The sequence below is a fragment of the Delphinus delphis genome, chromosome 1, assembly GCF_949987515.2.
Source record: "Delphinus delphis chromosome 1, mDelDel1.2, whole genome shotgun sequence".
Taxonomy (NCBI): domain Eukaryota; kingdom Metazoa; phylum Chordata; class Mammalia; order Artiodactyla; family Delphinidae; genus Delphinus; species Delphinus delphis.
The window spans coordinates 107,731,035-107,747,079 of NC_082683.1; the positions used below are offsets into that span (position 1 = coordinate 107,731,035).

General features: G+C 37.1%; 1 protein-coding gene across 4 annotated transcripts in view; it reads left to right on the forward strand.

Annotated features, from left to right (window-relative positions):
* Positions 1-16,045, forward strand: part of RPRD2 (regulation of nuclear pre-mRNA domain containing 2) — a 90,156-nt gene that overhangs the window by 42,464 nt on the left and 31,647 nt on the right. For 2 of the 4 annotated variants that reach the window (XM_060029252.1, XM_060029282.2), the window contains exons 3-5: positions 13,356-13,456; positions 14,325-14,402; positions 15,678-15,730. In XM_060029252.1, coding sequence (XP_059885235.1) covers positions 13,356-13,456; positions 14,325-14,402; positions 15,678-15,730 — 232 coding nt within the window. The remainder of the gene's footprint in view (positions 1-13,355; positions 13,457-14,324; positions 14,403-15,677; positions 15,731-16,045) is intronic. The other 2 variants (XM_060029263.1, XM_060029288.2) reach the window with 1 other exon arrangement.

A 16,045-nucleotide genomic window follows, 5' to 3' on the forward strand; every position in this document is an offset into this window, starting at 1 on the left:
CTGAACCAAGGGGAAATAGAGTTTGCAGAGTCTGGCTCCGGTACCACAAGGGAAGGGCATGTTAGAGCTGAGAGACAGTAAATTAATAACCAGCACACATACGTACCAGATAAGGCATAAATCTTAAAGTCCACCAGTACGAACATTAGCAAGATTGTGGCACAGTGGAAGCTCTTATATACTGTTGCTTTGAGGGTTGATTGGTATAAAACAACCTCATTTAAAAAAGTTTATGTACAGGGCTTCCCTGGTGGCGCAGTGGTTGAGGGTCCGCCTGCCGATGCAGGGGACACGGGTTCGTGCCCCGGTCCGGGAGGATCCCACATGCCGCGGAGCGGCTGGGCCCGTGAGCCATGGCCGCTGAGCCTGCGCGTCCGGAGCCTGTGCTCCGCAATGGGAGAGGCCACAACAGTGAGAGGCCCGCGTACTGCAAAAAAAAAAAAAGTGTATGTACAGATCTTGCAATTCCACCCATAGGCTTTTACCCCTGAACAACTTTTGCATATGTGCAACAAGATCAGTGGAAGGGCATTTTCATAGCAACATTGTCTATGGTAGTAAAAATTTGGGGAATTCCCTAGCAGTCCATTGGTTAGGACTCTTGTGCTTCCACTTTAGGGGGCCCAGGTTTGATTCCTGGTTGGAGATCTAAGATCTCACAAGCAGCGCAGCACAGCCAGAAAATAAATTAATAAAGTGAAAACCCTAATAAAAAAATTTGGAAACATTTTTCTACAGTAAAGTGAATGAATTGTAGCATACTGGAATACCAGACAGCAAGGAAAATTAATGAATTTCAGTTATATGCAGTGACAGACAAATCTCACAAAATATTGATTGAAAGTACAAAGGAATGTTTACGTATATATAGTATGAATCCGTTTATATAAAGTTCAAATTTGGTAAAAAATGAACTCTTGTTTATACCTACCTACATGTTAAAACAAAGAAGAGTAAGGAAACAATTATCACAAAAGTCTACCATCCCAGGTAGGTGGAAGGGATTGTAAACTTGAAGGCGTCCATTCAGGTCCTCTGGGGAGCTAGCAATATTTTATTTCTTGACCTGGGTTGTGATTACATGGCTGTTCACTTTTTAATCATTTGTTTATAATATATATCATATGTAATTATATGCAACTTTTCCATAATGTAAGATTTATTTGGACTAAACAATTTTCAAATTACAGTATTAAGTAAATGAATTTAAGAAGTTGATTCCTTTTGAAAATCAAATTGGCAGCCTAGTAGAACAAATTGTATAATCAACCGTAGAGCAGTACAGTATTCCCAATTAGGTATGAACTCTGTAGAGTTTTGTTTGCTCTATCCTTTCACCTTCCTTATACACTTAATATCCTCAAGAAATTTTCCCTTCCTGACTTCTACTTCCTAGTCTGGATTAAACAATTCTTCTTTGCTACCATTATACCTGTCTCTACTTCTGTCATAGCACCTAACACACTGCCTTGTAATTGATACACATGCTTTTTTTTTTTTTTTTCTGTATGCGGGCCTCTCACTGTTGTGGCCCCTCCCGTTGCGGAGCACAGGCTCTGGACGCACAGGCTCAGTGGCCATGGCTCACGGGCCCAGCCGCTCCACAGCATGTGGGATCCTCCCGGACCGGGGCACGAACCCGTGTCCCCTGCATCGGCAGGCGGACTCTCAACCACTGCGCCACCAGGGAAGCCCGATACACATGCTTTTTGTCACCAGTTTCTATCTCCCAGACATTCTGCTCCCAGCACAATGCTTGTCACATCATAGGTGGTTGGTTAGCTTGATGCATGGATGGAAATACCATGGAGAGCTGTAAAGCTGTATTTCTTAAGTACAGGCCTAGATATTCCTAGATGGGTCCATAGATATAGTTTAAAGGGTCTGTGGATTGTCTAAGCGTATTCATTGTCATCCGTATGATTACCTTATTAACAGTTCTGTGACTCATTTTCAGTGGCTGTGTTATCATGTGTTTGTATTTTGACATAAGATAATATTACTTTATCAAAGGCTAATGAGGAAAGGTTAAAGATGGCTTTAATATATAAATAATGGTTTGTATCAGTTGAAGGCACTAATAATTTCGACTGAAAAAAAAGTTCATAGTAGTTCAAATGGAGAAAAATGATGAAATAATTGAATGATAATAGTATTATAGGCTTGATAAATTAAAAAAATATTAAATTCAGTGTATATATTCAGTATCATGTTTGCATTGCACCTTGTACTTGGTTTCGACAATATTTATCACTTTAAATCAATGTTAGGATGAATGGTATTTACTGTATTTTTGTTTAATTTGCAAATTCTGATTTATAGTTGTTGAAGAACTATAAAATGTTTTCAGGGGAATCATATAGGGTAAAAAGATAAATGGAGACTTTGCGATCATATTCATAGGAAATCCAAGAGAATTTACAGACTAATGAGGATTCAGCCAGGTTGCTGGATACAAATCAACATATAAGAATCAATAGCATTTCAGTATATCAGAAATAACCAGTTAAAATATAATTTAAGAAAAAAGGAATATTATTAGCAGTAACAACAAAAGCTTATAGGTACCTAGAACAAAAGTGTGTTGAGACCTTTATGAAGAAAATTATAAATAGTTTCAAAAACACAAAAATCAGCATGTAAATACAGTACACTTTAATCAAGTTCCCAGTAGGACATTTTAAGAAATTCATTATACTGATTCTAAAATTCATATAGAGGAGTCAGGAGTAGTCAAGACTGTTGATAGAAAGCCAAGTTGGACTTAACCTATGAAATATCAACAATTATTATTTGGCTATAGTAATTAAAAGAGTATGGTATTAATACAAGCATAGACAAATAGATTTAAGGAACAAAACAGAGAGCCCACAAATGGACTCATACATATATGGGACCTCTGTAAATGGTAGCAGTTTCATTACAGTTCATTGGGGGGAAGATGAACTCTTCAATAAGTGATTCTGGGACATGGACTTTCTGTGTGGAAAAAATAAAATTAAATGTTAAATGTTTCCCAACACAGTACACAAAAATATATCCCAAATGAATTACCTTGATGTATAAAACAAAACGTTAAAATGTTAGAAGAAAATATGAATATGTTCATGACTATAAGGGTTAGTTTAGAAAGCTCTTAAGACACCAAGAACAGATAATAAAAGTATTTGTAAATTTAAGTGCATCAAAATTAAACTTCTGCATTATAGAAGACACCATAAAATTAAAGACAAGTGACACACTAGGGAAAACATTTGTTATAGGCAAATAAAAAAGATAAGTTTTATAAATGGGGATTATTTTAGGAGATACAGAGTAGCAAGTTTTTAGAGATAAAAATCTCTCTCCATCTAATTTCTGAGCTACAAGGTTTTTTGGATTAAGTATTGACTGCCTCCTCCTTGAGTTGACCCAGTATTTGGTCTTCCATTCAGTCAGTTGGCAAATATTTATTAAGAACCTGCAAGATATATAGCACATTATTCTGATGATGTCCCAGAAATAAGATACTGATAAAGAAAAGATATTCTTGAGTGAGGCACAATATTATGCTGTTTGGTTCTGGTTTTGTTTTGTTTTGTTTTTTTGCCACTCTGCGCAGCTTGTGGGATGTCAGTTCCCCAACCAAGGACTAAACCTGGGCCCTCGGCAGTGAGAGCGCGGAGTCCTAACCACTGGACCGCCAGGAAATTCCCTAGTTCTCTTTATTTTATCTGTGATACCTGGGCACCTCTTGTACTCCTTATCAACTTTATACCTTGAAATAATTGGCTAATACCTTGCTGTTTTTAGAAGTGGTCCAGGGGCGAGGGTTGCTAGCATAGGAAGCATCTATTCAACATCCTAGCAATTCTGCAAGTCAGTCAATTTTTTTGTTACTTATAAGTCAAACAACAAAGTTTATATTTAATTATGTTGTGTGTGGTAATAATTGTATGTTCTGTAGAAATTAAGGTTGTGATCAGTAATGGCTGAAATAGAGGTCTAGAATTACAAGGTAAGTAAAACTGCTATTTTGGATTTTGTTTTGGTTTTTTATTTTAGTTGAATTTGTAAATTCAAGAGATGGTTGGATTGTGGAAGTTTGAGAGTTCTGTGTTCATATAAAGAACGAATCTAGCCAAGAATTTTAGAGCTAACAGAAATTGTTTAGTAAAAATCATTTTACAAATGAAGAAACCTAGTTCCCAAAAGACTTCTCACTGAAACCAGAACTAAAACCTCTAGTTTCCCCATCTAGTGCTATTTTTTACTATATTATACCCTGGTCTTACTTTTATGATTTCTTAGCAGTTGCTGTTTTTCCAGCATATTTTACTTGAGACTTCGGCGAATAGCTGTTGGGACTTCATAATGAATAGTTGGATTTGAAAATGACAAAATCCAGTTGTCATTCATTCATTTACTATTTAGTGAACACTTTGTAGGTGCTGAAGAAGCAACAGTAAATAAGTTATAACTCCTGCCAGGAGGAAGCTCTGTAAACAGACATTTACAGATAATTATGACTTGGCTTCTGGCTGAATGGCCAGCCATCAATTCCAAAGGGTCCTTTTTTATAAAACAATTACATTCTTGACAAAATATAAGCTGAACCAATAACAGTGGACATATTAGAATGGCAGAGCTGACATTAATTAGTATGCCTATCTCAGGGTACCTACCACATGATCTGGGCTCTGGAAAGGGGATAAAGTAGTCTTGAGTCATAAGTCCCCCTGGCTTCCAGTATAGATTTGCTCTCCAGGAACACATTTCCTACTTAGCTCACCAGGAATCTCATAGATCAAAAAAATATGTGCTCACCATCAAAGGTCGCCAAATACATTGGGAAACAAAGCACCACAAAGGAGAATCAGCAGATTTAGATCCCCTCACAATGAGCTTCAGATACTAGAATTATCAGACAGGGTATATAAGACAATTATAAGAGATGTTAAAGAAAGATTAAATGGAATAAAATGAACAATGGATAAGATATTTGGGCAAAAGAACCAGTAGGAATTCTAGAAGGGAAAAAGAGATTAAGCTAGAAAATAGTTCTGAAGAAATTAGAATGCAGCAGTAGAGAGAAGGAAGTGGAAAAATGAAGAATAGAATGAAAGGCCTAATTAACATCAAATGAGAATCCTGGAGGAGAGAACTTCTGAGTTCTTTCAAAGAGGTAATGGCTGAGAACACTTTGAAAGTGATGAAACAAACAAAACAAAACATGAATCTTCAAAGATAGGAAGCACAACATATACTAACCAGGGTAAATAAAAAATTTATATCTAGTCATTCATTGTGATGAAATTACAAAACAAAAAGATTTTTAAAAGCAGCCAAAGCGTTCACACCTACTAGGATAACTAATTTAAAAACAAAATAAAACCAGAAAATAACAAGTGTTAGAGAGAATGAGGAAAAACTTCTGCATCTCTGTAGGAATGTAAAATGGTACAGCTGCTATGGAAAAAGTTTGATCGTTCTTCAAAAAGTTAAACAGAGAATTACTATATGATCCAGCAGTTCTACTCCTGGGTATGTACAAAAAAAGAAATGAAAGCAGGAAATCAAATGGATGTTTGTACACCCTTGTTCATAACAGCACTTTTTACAATAGCCAAAAGAAGGAACCAGCCCAATTTTCAGATGAACAGATAAACAAAATATGGTATATACATAAAACAGAATATCATTCAACCTTAAAAAGGAGAGAATTCTGACATACAACGTAGATGAATCTTGAAGACATTATGCTAAGTGAAATAAACCAATCACAGAAGCACAACTATTGTATGATTCCACTTATATGAAGTAACTACAGTAGTCAGATTCATAGAAACAGAAGGTAGAATTGTGGTTATACGGGAAATATTGTATGACTCCATTTATAGAAAATGTCTAGAATAGGTAAATCCGTAGAGACAAAGATTAGAAGTTGTTAGGAGCTGGAGGAAAGGGGTAATAGGAAGTTAATTGTTTAATGGCTACAGAGTTTCTGTTTAGGGCAGTGAAAATTGTTGGAAACAGACAGAGGTCATTGTACAACATTGTGGATATAACTAATGCCACTGAGTTGTACATTTAAAAATGGTTAAAATGGCAAGTTTTATGTTATTATTTTATGACAGTTGAAAAAACAGTAAACAAAAACCAAAGTAGTCAAGAGAAAAGACAGAGTCAGATCACATGCACAAGGACTACAGTTAGACTGACAACAGACTTCTAAACTGCAACAGTGAAACCAGAAGGCAGTTACGAAAAATATTTTTATAGCACTGAAAGAAAATAGCCGTCAACATGGATTTGTGGGACTTCCCTGGTGGCACGGTGGTTAAGAATCTGCCTGCCAATGCAGGGGACACGGGTTTGAGCACTGGTCTGGGAAGATCCCACATGCCATGGAGCAACTAAGCACGTGCACTACAACTACTTAGCCTGTGCTCTAGGGCCCGCGAGCCATAACTGCTGAAGCCCTCGTGCTTAGAGCCCATGCTCCACAGTGAGAGGCCACGACAATGAGAAGCCCGTGCACCACAACGAAGAGTAGCCCCCACTTGCTGCAACTGGAGAAAGCCCGCGTGTAGCAATGAAGACCCAACGCAGCCAAAAATTAATTAATTTAAAAAAACATGGATTTGCATTACAAAGCAAGACTACTTTCAAGAGCTAGACAAACCGTATAAAGATGATTCTCCAGAGAAACAAAAACTGAGAACAATTTACCATCAACAAACTTCTGAATCACTTTTACTCTGGGAAGTTAGCAGTAAGAGGGATGGTGAATCATACTAGCAATAAAATATATGAAATACCTAAGAATAGCCTTAACAGGAAATATGTGAGACCTTTATGAATAAATTGTATTTGGGAATGTTGAATATAAATTTACTAATGCTTTGCTGCAGTAAAGAATAATGTATTAATAATTCACAGATATTAATTAGAAAATAATGCTTTGTCTAAACTAATATATTCTCCTAATATAATTCAAATTAAAAATGCCAAAATAGCACCTCTTTTGGAACTTAACATTACTCTAAATTTACTCCAGGAAAATAAGCAAATGAGAATATAAGAAATGTTCTGAAGTATAATCGTAATGAGGGAAGATAAGCTACAATTTTGAAGATAATACAGTATGGTGTAAAAATGGATCAGTGGTACAGAATTTACAGCCAAGAAACAGATTAATAATTATATTCTAGAGGAAGCACAGTAAATGAGTGAGGAAAAGAGAAATTATGATATTGAAACAATTAATTGGAAATCTGTTTAGATTAGAGCTTAACTTTACATTTATACACCAGTGGTCTTTAAATGAATTATACAGCTGAACATTAAAAAGAAATATTAGGGTATGCCTATTTTCCATTAATTAAATTAATAAATAAACCAAAACAGAGGAGGAAAAAAAGAAACGTTAATCATGAAAAGAGAGATGAAAGAAAATAAGTTATAATGTAAAAAATCTCTGGTAGGAGGACTTTCCACACTTAAAACCTGGCAGTAGACAAACATTCAAAGAAGATTTAGTACCTGTCCTCCTCAAACTATTTTAAAAAATTGAAGAGGAGGGAACACATCCTAACTTATTTTACGAGTCTGGTCACCCTGATACTAAAACCAGACAAAGACAACACACAAAAAAGAAAATTACAGGCCAGTATCTCGTGAATATAGATGCAAAAGTTCTCAACAAAACATTAGCAAGCCAACTCGGAAATAAACCCACATACCTATGGTTAACTAATCTTCAACAAAGGAGGCAAGAATATACAATGGAGAAAAGATAGTCTCTTTAGCAAGTGATGTTGGGAAAACTGGGCAGCCACATGTAAATCAGTGAAGTTAGAATACTTTCTCACACCATACACAAAAATAAACTCAAAATGGCTTAGAGACTTAAATATAAGACGTGACACCATAAAACTAGAAGAGAACATAGGCAAAACCTTCTCTGACATAAATCATAGCAATGTTTTCTTAGGTCAGTATCCCAAGGCAAAAAAAAAAATAAAAGCAAAAGTAAACAAGTGGCACCTAATTAAACTTAACAAGCTTTTGCACAGCAAAGGAAACCATAAACAAAATGAAAAGACAACCTATGGACTGGGAGAAAATATTTGCAAACAATGAGACTAACAAGGGCTTATTTTCCCAAATATTCAAATAGGTCATACAGCTCAATATCAAAAAAACAAACAACCCAATCAAAAAATGGGCAGAAGACCTAAACAGACTTTTCTCTAAAGAAGACATCCAGATGCTCAACAGGCACATGAAAAGATGCTCAGCATCACTAATTATTAGAGAAATGCAAATCAGAACTACAATGAGGAATCACCTCACCAGTCAGAATGGCCATCATCAAAAAGTCTACAAATAACAAATGCTGGAGAGGGTGTGGAGAAAAGGGAATCCGCCTACAGTGTTGGTGGAACTGTAAATTGGTGCAGCCACTGTGGAGAACAGTATGGAAGTTCCTTAAAAAAATTAAAAATAGAGTTACCGTATGATCCAGCAATCCCACTCCTGGACATGTATCCAGAAAAGATGAAAACTAATTCAAAAAGATACATGTGCCCCAGTGTTCATAGCAGCACTGTTTGTAATAGCCAAGATGTGGAAGCAACCTAAGTGTCCATCGACAGATGAATGGGTAAAGAAGATGTAGTGTGTGTGTGTGTGTGTGTGTACACACATACAATGAAATATTACTCAACCATAAAAAAGAATGAAATAATGCTGTTTGCAGCAACATGGATGGATCCTAGAGATTATCATACTACATGAAGTGAGTTAGAGAAAGACAAATATATGATATCACTTACATATGGAATCTTTTAAAATGATACAAATGAACTTATTTACAAAACAAAAACAGACTCACAGACATAGAAAACAAACTTCTGGTTACCAAAGGGGAAAGGGTAGGTGGATAAATTAGGAACTTGACATTAACAGATACACACTACTATATATAAAATAGATAAACAACAAGGTCCTACTGTATAGCACAGGGAACTATATTCAGTACCTTGTAATAACCTATAATGGAAAAGAATGGGAAAAAGAATATATATGTGTATAACCAAATCACTTTGCTGTACATCAGAAACTAACACAACATTGTATGGGGCTTCCCTGGTGGCTCAGTGGTTAAGAACCTGCCTGCCAGTGCAGGGGACACGGGTTCAAGTCCTGGTCCGGGAAGATCCCACATGCTGTGGAGCAACTGGGCCCATGTGCCACAACTACTGAGCCTGTACTCTAGAGCCCGTGAGCCACAGCTACTGAAGCCCATGCTCTGCAACAACAGAAGCCACCACAATGAGAAGCTCATGCACTGCAGTGAAGAGTAGCCCCCGCTCACCGCAACTAGAGAAAGCCGGTGCACAGCAACGAAGACCCAGTGCAGCCAAAAATAAATATAAATAAAATAAATAAATTTAAGAAAAAAAGAAACTAACACAACATTATAAATCAACTATATGTCAATTTAAAAAAAAGGAAAAATACGTTAGCAAGCTGAATCATAAAAGGATCATACACCATGATCCAGTGTGATATATTCCAAGGATGCAAGGGTGGGTCAACATCTGTAAATCAACATGATACATTAACAAAGAGAAGGATTAAAAAACATGATCGGGCTTCCCTGGTGGTGCAGTGGTTGAGAGTCTGCCTGCCGATGCAGGGGACGCGGGTTCGTGCCCCGGTCCGGGAAGATCCCACATGCTGCGGAGCGGCTGGGCCCGTGAGCCATGGCTGCTGAGCCTGCGCGTCTGGAGCCTGTGCTCCGCAACGGGAGAGGCCACAGCAGTGCGAGGCCTGCGTACCGCAAAAGAAAACAAAAAATATATGATCATCTCGATAGAGGCAGAAAAAGCATTTGACAAAATTCAACTCCCAGTTATAATTAAAAACCCTCAATAAGTGGGTACAGGGACTTTCCTGCTGGCGCAGTGGATAAGAATCTGCCTGCCAATGCAGGGGACACGGGTTTGATCCCTGGTCCGGGAAGATCCAACATGCTGCGGAGCAACAAGCCCCTGCGCCACAACTACTGAGCCTGTGCTCTAGAGCCCACGAGCCACAACTACTGAGCCCATGCACCACAACTGTGGAAGCCCACGCACCTGGAGCCCATGCTCTGCAACAAGAGAAGCCACTGCAATGAGATGCCTGCGCACCACAACGAAGAGTAGCCCCTGCTCGCTGCAGCTAGAGAAAGCCCACGCGCAGCAACGAAGGCCCAACGCAACCAAAAATTAAAAAATAAATAAATTTATTTATTAAAAAAAAAATAGAGTGGGTACAGAAGGAATGTTCCTCAACATAATATAGGCAGTATATGACAAACCCACAGCTAACGTAATACTCTGTGGTGAAGAATTGAAAGCTGTCCTTCTAAGAATAGGAACAAGGCAATGATGTATACTCTTGCCATTCTTATTCAATATAGTACTGGAAATTCTAGCCAGAGCAATTAGGCAGGAAAAAGAAATAAAAGGCATTGGAACAGAAGAAGTATAACTGTCACTATTTGCAGATGACATGATTTTATATATAGAAAATCCTAAAGACTTCACCAAAATCTATTAGAATCAGGGACTTCCCTGATGGTGCAATGGTTAAGAATCCGCCTGCTAGTGCAGGGGACACGGGTTCAAGCCCTGGTCCGGGAAGATCCCACATACCGTGGAACAACTAAGCCCAGGCACCACAAGTACTGAGCCTGCATTGTAGAGCCTGTGAGCCATAACTACTGAGCCCGCGTGCCTAGAGCCCATGCTCTGCAACAAGAGAAGCCACTGCAATGAGAAGCCCGCGCACCACAGCGAATAGTAGCCCCTGTTCGCCATTACTAGAGAAAGCTTGCGTGTGGCAACGAAGACCCAGCACAGCCAAAACTAAATAAATAATTAATTTAAAAAATTGTTTTAAAAACCTATTAGAATCAATAAACAAATACAGTAAAATTTCAGATATGAAATCAGTATACAGAAATTGGTTTCATTTCTGTATGATAACAATGAGCTAGCAGAAAAAGAAATTAAGAAAACAAAACAATCCCATTTACAATTGCAACAAAAAAGAATGAAATACCTGGAATAAATTTAACCAAGGAGGTGAAAGACCAGTACGTTGAAAACTATAAGACATTGTTGAAAGAAATTGAAGAAGACACAAATAAATGGAAAGATATTCCACGCTCATGGATTGAAAGAATTAATGTCAGAATGTTCATATTACCTAAAGCAATCTGCAGATTCAATGCAATTCCAATCAAAATCTGAAGGACGTTTTTCACCAAAATAGAACAAAAATTCTAAAATTTGTATGGAACCACAAAAGACCCTGAATAGCCAAAGTAATCCTGAGAAAAAAGAACAAATCAGTAGGTATCACACACCCTGATATCAAATGATATTACAAAGCCATAGTAACCAAAACAGCATGGTATTAACAGAAAAACAAATACCTTGATCAGTGGAACAAAATTGAAAGCCCAGAGATAAGCCTATGCATTTATGGACAACTAATTTACAACAAAGGAGCAAAGAACATACAATGGAGGAAGGATAGTCTCTTCAGTAAATGGTAGTGGGAAAAACAAGACAGCAACATACAAAACAAACCCCAAAACTAGGCCACTGTCTCACAACAGACACAAAAATTAACTCAAAATGGATTAAAGACTTGATGTAAGACCTGAAACTATAAAACTCCTAGAAGAAATCGTAGGCTGTAAGGTCTTTGACATTGGTCTTAGCATTACTTTTCTGGATATGTCTCCTCAGGCAAGGGAAACAAAAGGAAAAATAAACAAATGGGACTACATCAAACTAAAAAGTTTCTGCACACCAAAGGAAACCATCGATAAAACAAAAAGACAGCCTACTGAATAGGAGAAGGTATTTGCAAATCAAATAACTGATAATGGGGTTAATATCCAAAATATAAGAACTCATACAACTCAACAACAGCAAAACCAGTAACCTGTTTAAAAAATGAGCAGAGGGGCTTCCCTGGTGGCACAGTGGTTGAGAGTCTGCCTGCCGATGCAGGGGACGTGGGTTCGTGCCCCGGTCCGGGAGGATCCCATGTGCGGCGGAGCGGCTGTGACCGTGAGCCATGGCCGCTGGGCCTGCGCGTCCGGAGCCTGTTGCTCCGCAGCGGGAGGGGCCACAACAGTGAGAGAGGCCCTTGTACCGCAAAAAAAAAAAAAAAAAAAAATGAGCTGAGGTGCTGAATAGACATTTTTCCAGAGAAGACATACAAATGGCCAACAGGCATGTGAAAAAATGTTGAACATCACTAATTATTAGAGAAATGCAAATCAAAACCACAGTGAGATATCACCTCACACCCATTAGAATGGCTGTTATCAAAAAGGCAAGAAATAACAAGTGTTGGAGAGGATGTGGAAAAAATGGAAACCTCATACACTGCTGGTGGGAGTGTAAATCCGTGCAGCCACTATGGAAAACAGTATGGAGATTCCTCAAAAAATTAAGAATAGAACTACCACATGTCCAGATATCCTACTTCTGAGTATTTATCCAAAGAATATGAAAATACTAATTTGAAAAGATATATGCACCCCTCTGTTCATTGCAGCATTACTTACAATAGCCAAGATAGGAAAACAACCTAAGGTGCCCATCAATGGATGAATGGATAAAGAAGGTGTGAGATATATATATATATATATACACACACAGTGGAATACCATTCAGCCACTAAAAAAAAAAAGACGAAATCTTGCCATCTGTGACAACACAGATGGACCTTGAGGGTATTAGGCTAAATGAAGTTAAGTCAGGTGAAGAAAGATGTACCTTATGTTTTCACTCATACATGGAATATGTTTTAAAAATTAAAAATAAAATAACTGAACAAACCAAACCAAACACACACATGGATACAGAGGACCGAGTAGTGGTTACCAGCGTGGCAGGGTAGTGGAGGGAGTGTGAAATGGATGAATGGAGTCAACTGTATGGTGATGGATGGAAACTTAAACTTTTGATCATGAGCATGCTCATGAGTGTATAATCATTAGTGTATACAGAAGTAGAAATATAATGTACTCATGAAACTTATATTATGAACCAATATTACTCTCAGTAAATTTTTTAAAAGTTCAATGTGTTATCCATAGCCTCATCTATATCAGTAGTAAAAAGCGTTGAATAAGAGTTTTTAAGATTTTAGCCCTAGACACCAGGAAAAAATGTTTTAAAATAAACATGAGAAGACATTTGGAAAATAATTTTGTTGACAACTTTATTTTCAGATTTCTAGTTTGAGATGTAAGTTAACATTTTTATATGTCTGTCTCACTTTTTCTTTCTTCTCAGGGATCCATCTGTCTCTAAGTCTATAGAACGAATCTTTAAAATCTGGGAAGATAGAAATGTATACCCAGAAGAAATGATTATGGCGTTAAGAGAAGCTTTGAGTAAGTATTTTTTCTCTCCTAAAAGAAAGATTGAGTCATTGTTCAGTCTTTAAAATTATATATATATATTTTATAGATTTGGTCCTTTTGCTTAATAACGAAAAATAAACTTTTGGATCTGGCCCTGTTTGTTTAAAATTAAATAATTGTAAAAATCGGTTTGCATTAAAATTTAAGTAGAATTGGTTTGGGGAGGGTTGAATTTCGTTTTTATTGACTAAAGAAAGTAAAGCATATTAAGTGATGTTGACCATCTAATTATTTTCCTGCATTTGCTTTACTTCAGTTGAGTGCTTTAAACTGTTCATCTTTTGTGTTTAATAATTACTGCCCTGTCCTCTTACTTATGGGACAATTTTTGGACAGGGTTTCAGTTTTCAGTAAGCTGTTGGGTAGTAAGCATGTATTGGCATTCTTCGGTCTCTCTTTTGGTTTAGATTTGCAGTAAGTTGTGTACTGGTGTTATTTAAATTACTTAGTTCCTATGTATTAGATACGTGTAATTAAGTCATTGAATAGCAGTAGGTGATATCTGATACCATGACCATAATTTGACTAGAAATTTGCTTTAAAAATAGCATCTTCTAAGAAGCTGTTAAATTCTTCATTTGAATGTGTTACCTGGTGTTTTTAAGCTTCTACCCTATTCTCAAAATTTGTTATTTCATTGATGTAAAATCATGTTTATTTATCAGCTTCTTAGATCTGGTGGGTGTTTTTATCTTTTTATAAAAATGAAAGAAAAGGAAAGAAAGAAACAACACACAGTCTCGGATTGCCTTTTTTCATGCTTCAACTTTGACACTGAAGTGGACAGACAGAACAGCTTCCCATAACGCCAGATTGCAAAAACTGAAATGTTTTCCAGGTACCACTTTCAAAACTCAGAAGCAGCTGAAAGAAAATCTGAACAAACAACCGAATAAGCAGTGGAAGAAATCACAAAGTAAGGAACAAAATCTCAACTAATATAAATTACCTCCTCTTTTTGGAGCAGAAGAAAATGTAGACCATTTGACATCGTACCTGGCATAAACCATGGGCAAGCCTGTGTTTTCCAGGCCTGGGAGGCTCCCAGTGACTTGCACTAAACAAGCCATCATGGAGTTACTTCTTTAAAAAAATAAAAATAGAACTACTTTTAAACAAAGGAAATGCAGAAAAAGGGTTTAAATGAGTGAAGATTCAAGAGTAGTTGGGGGATTGAAAGAAGAAAAAAATACGTGATAGTGCCCAGGCTAACTTTCAGGTTCAAGGATATGTGAAGTTAGAGGCAGCTGGCATTAAACAACAGAGCTGAAGAGGAGACTAGGCATTAAGAAGCCTTTCTGTGGGAGCCATGAAATCCTTCAGATTTGGGGATATACTCTACCAGATTAGACATGGGCCTCAAATCCTGGCCAGAAGCTCATTCTCTAACAGGAGCTCCTGCTGTGTTTATCATGTTTACCCAGCATGAGATCAAGGGAGTGGAATACTGCATGTGATAGGCTGCTGTGGGCCAAACTGAGGAATATTGAGAAAGACTTGAAGGTGTGGAGGGAACAAGGTAAAAGACAGTGAGAATTGGGAGGTGAAACAAGACACTTGGGATGGTTTTGCTCCAGCAAGCATGTGATATTCATCATGATTAAGGGAATCCTCTCACATCCTTTTGGTCGTAAGTTGCATGCTTAGGAACAACAAGAGTCATCATTTCAGCCAAAGTTCAACCACAGTGGTATTGTACTTAGAACTTTCCCTGCCTATTTTTGCTATGAATTGAGTCAGCAGAAAAAGAAATCCAGAATTAAATACATAGGAATAGAGTTGATGCTTCTAAGTAAATTTTCTTCAGCCAGTGTGCAGGATTAATTGGATGTCCTGCTCCTGGACACTCTTAATTTGAGGTGTTAAGATCCTCTTACACTCAGACTAGGCAAAAAGGTACTTCATGTATCTCAGTATCTCCAAATCAATAATTCTAGGACTTCAGACTTACAGGGTATGTTGGAGGTAAGTAGGTTAGACCTATCTAAATAGTGTATTTTTATATTTACCATGCTTGGGAGTGTTCAGATTTCATATTCCACTATTCTAGGAATTATACCATGATTTAAATGTGCATGTTCGACATATATTCAAAGAGTACACCCTTAACTATAAAACTGGAAATTTTCCTGAATATTAGTCAACATTTTGTGTCTATATTCTTAAATGACCTTTTGTTTAATTCCAACAGCATCCACGAATCCAAAAGCTGCTCTCAAGTCTAAGATAGTTGCTGAATTTCGAGTAAGTTACAGAATATGTTCAACATGCCAAAATATTATTCACCCCTTTTGTGTCAGCTTTCTGTATAGTCCATCCTGAAAGATTTATTTTTATTCAGTTATACATCAGTTATATTTTAAACATGTTCAGACTGTCTAAAACTTAAGAGTTTTATCTGTATCTCTAAAGGACGAAGTAAGCTTCTTCTGAAGTATCTATTACCAGCTGAATTTTGTGTTGAATCCCAACAAGGGATTCATCTTCCTGTAAAACTGTATTAAATTAAAATTTGCTTAAAGTTAACATAATAAGACCGTTTATCTAGTTAAAATTTAA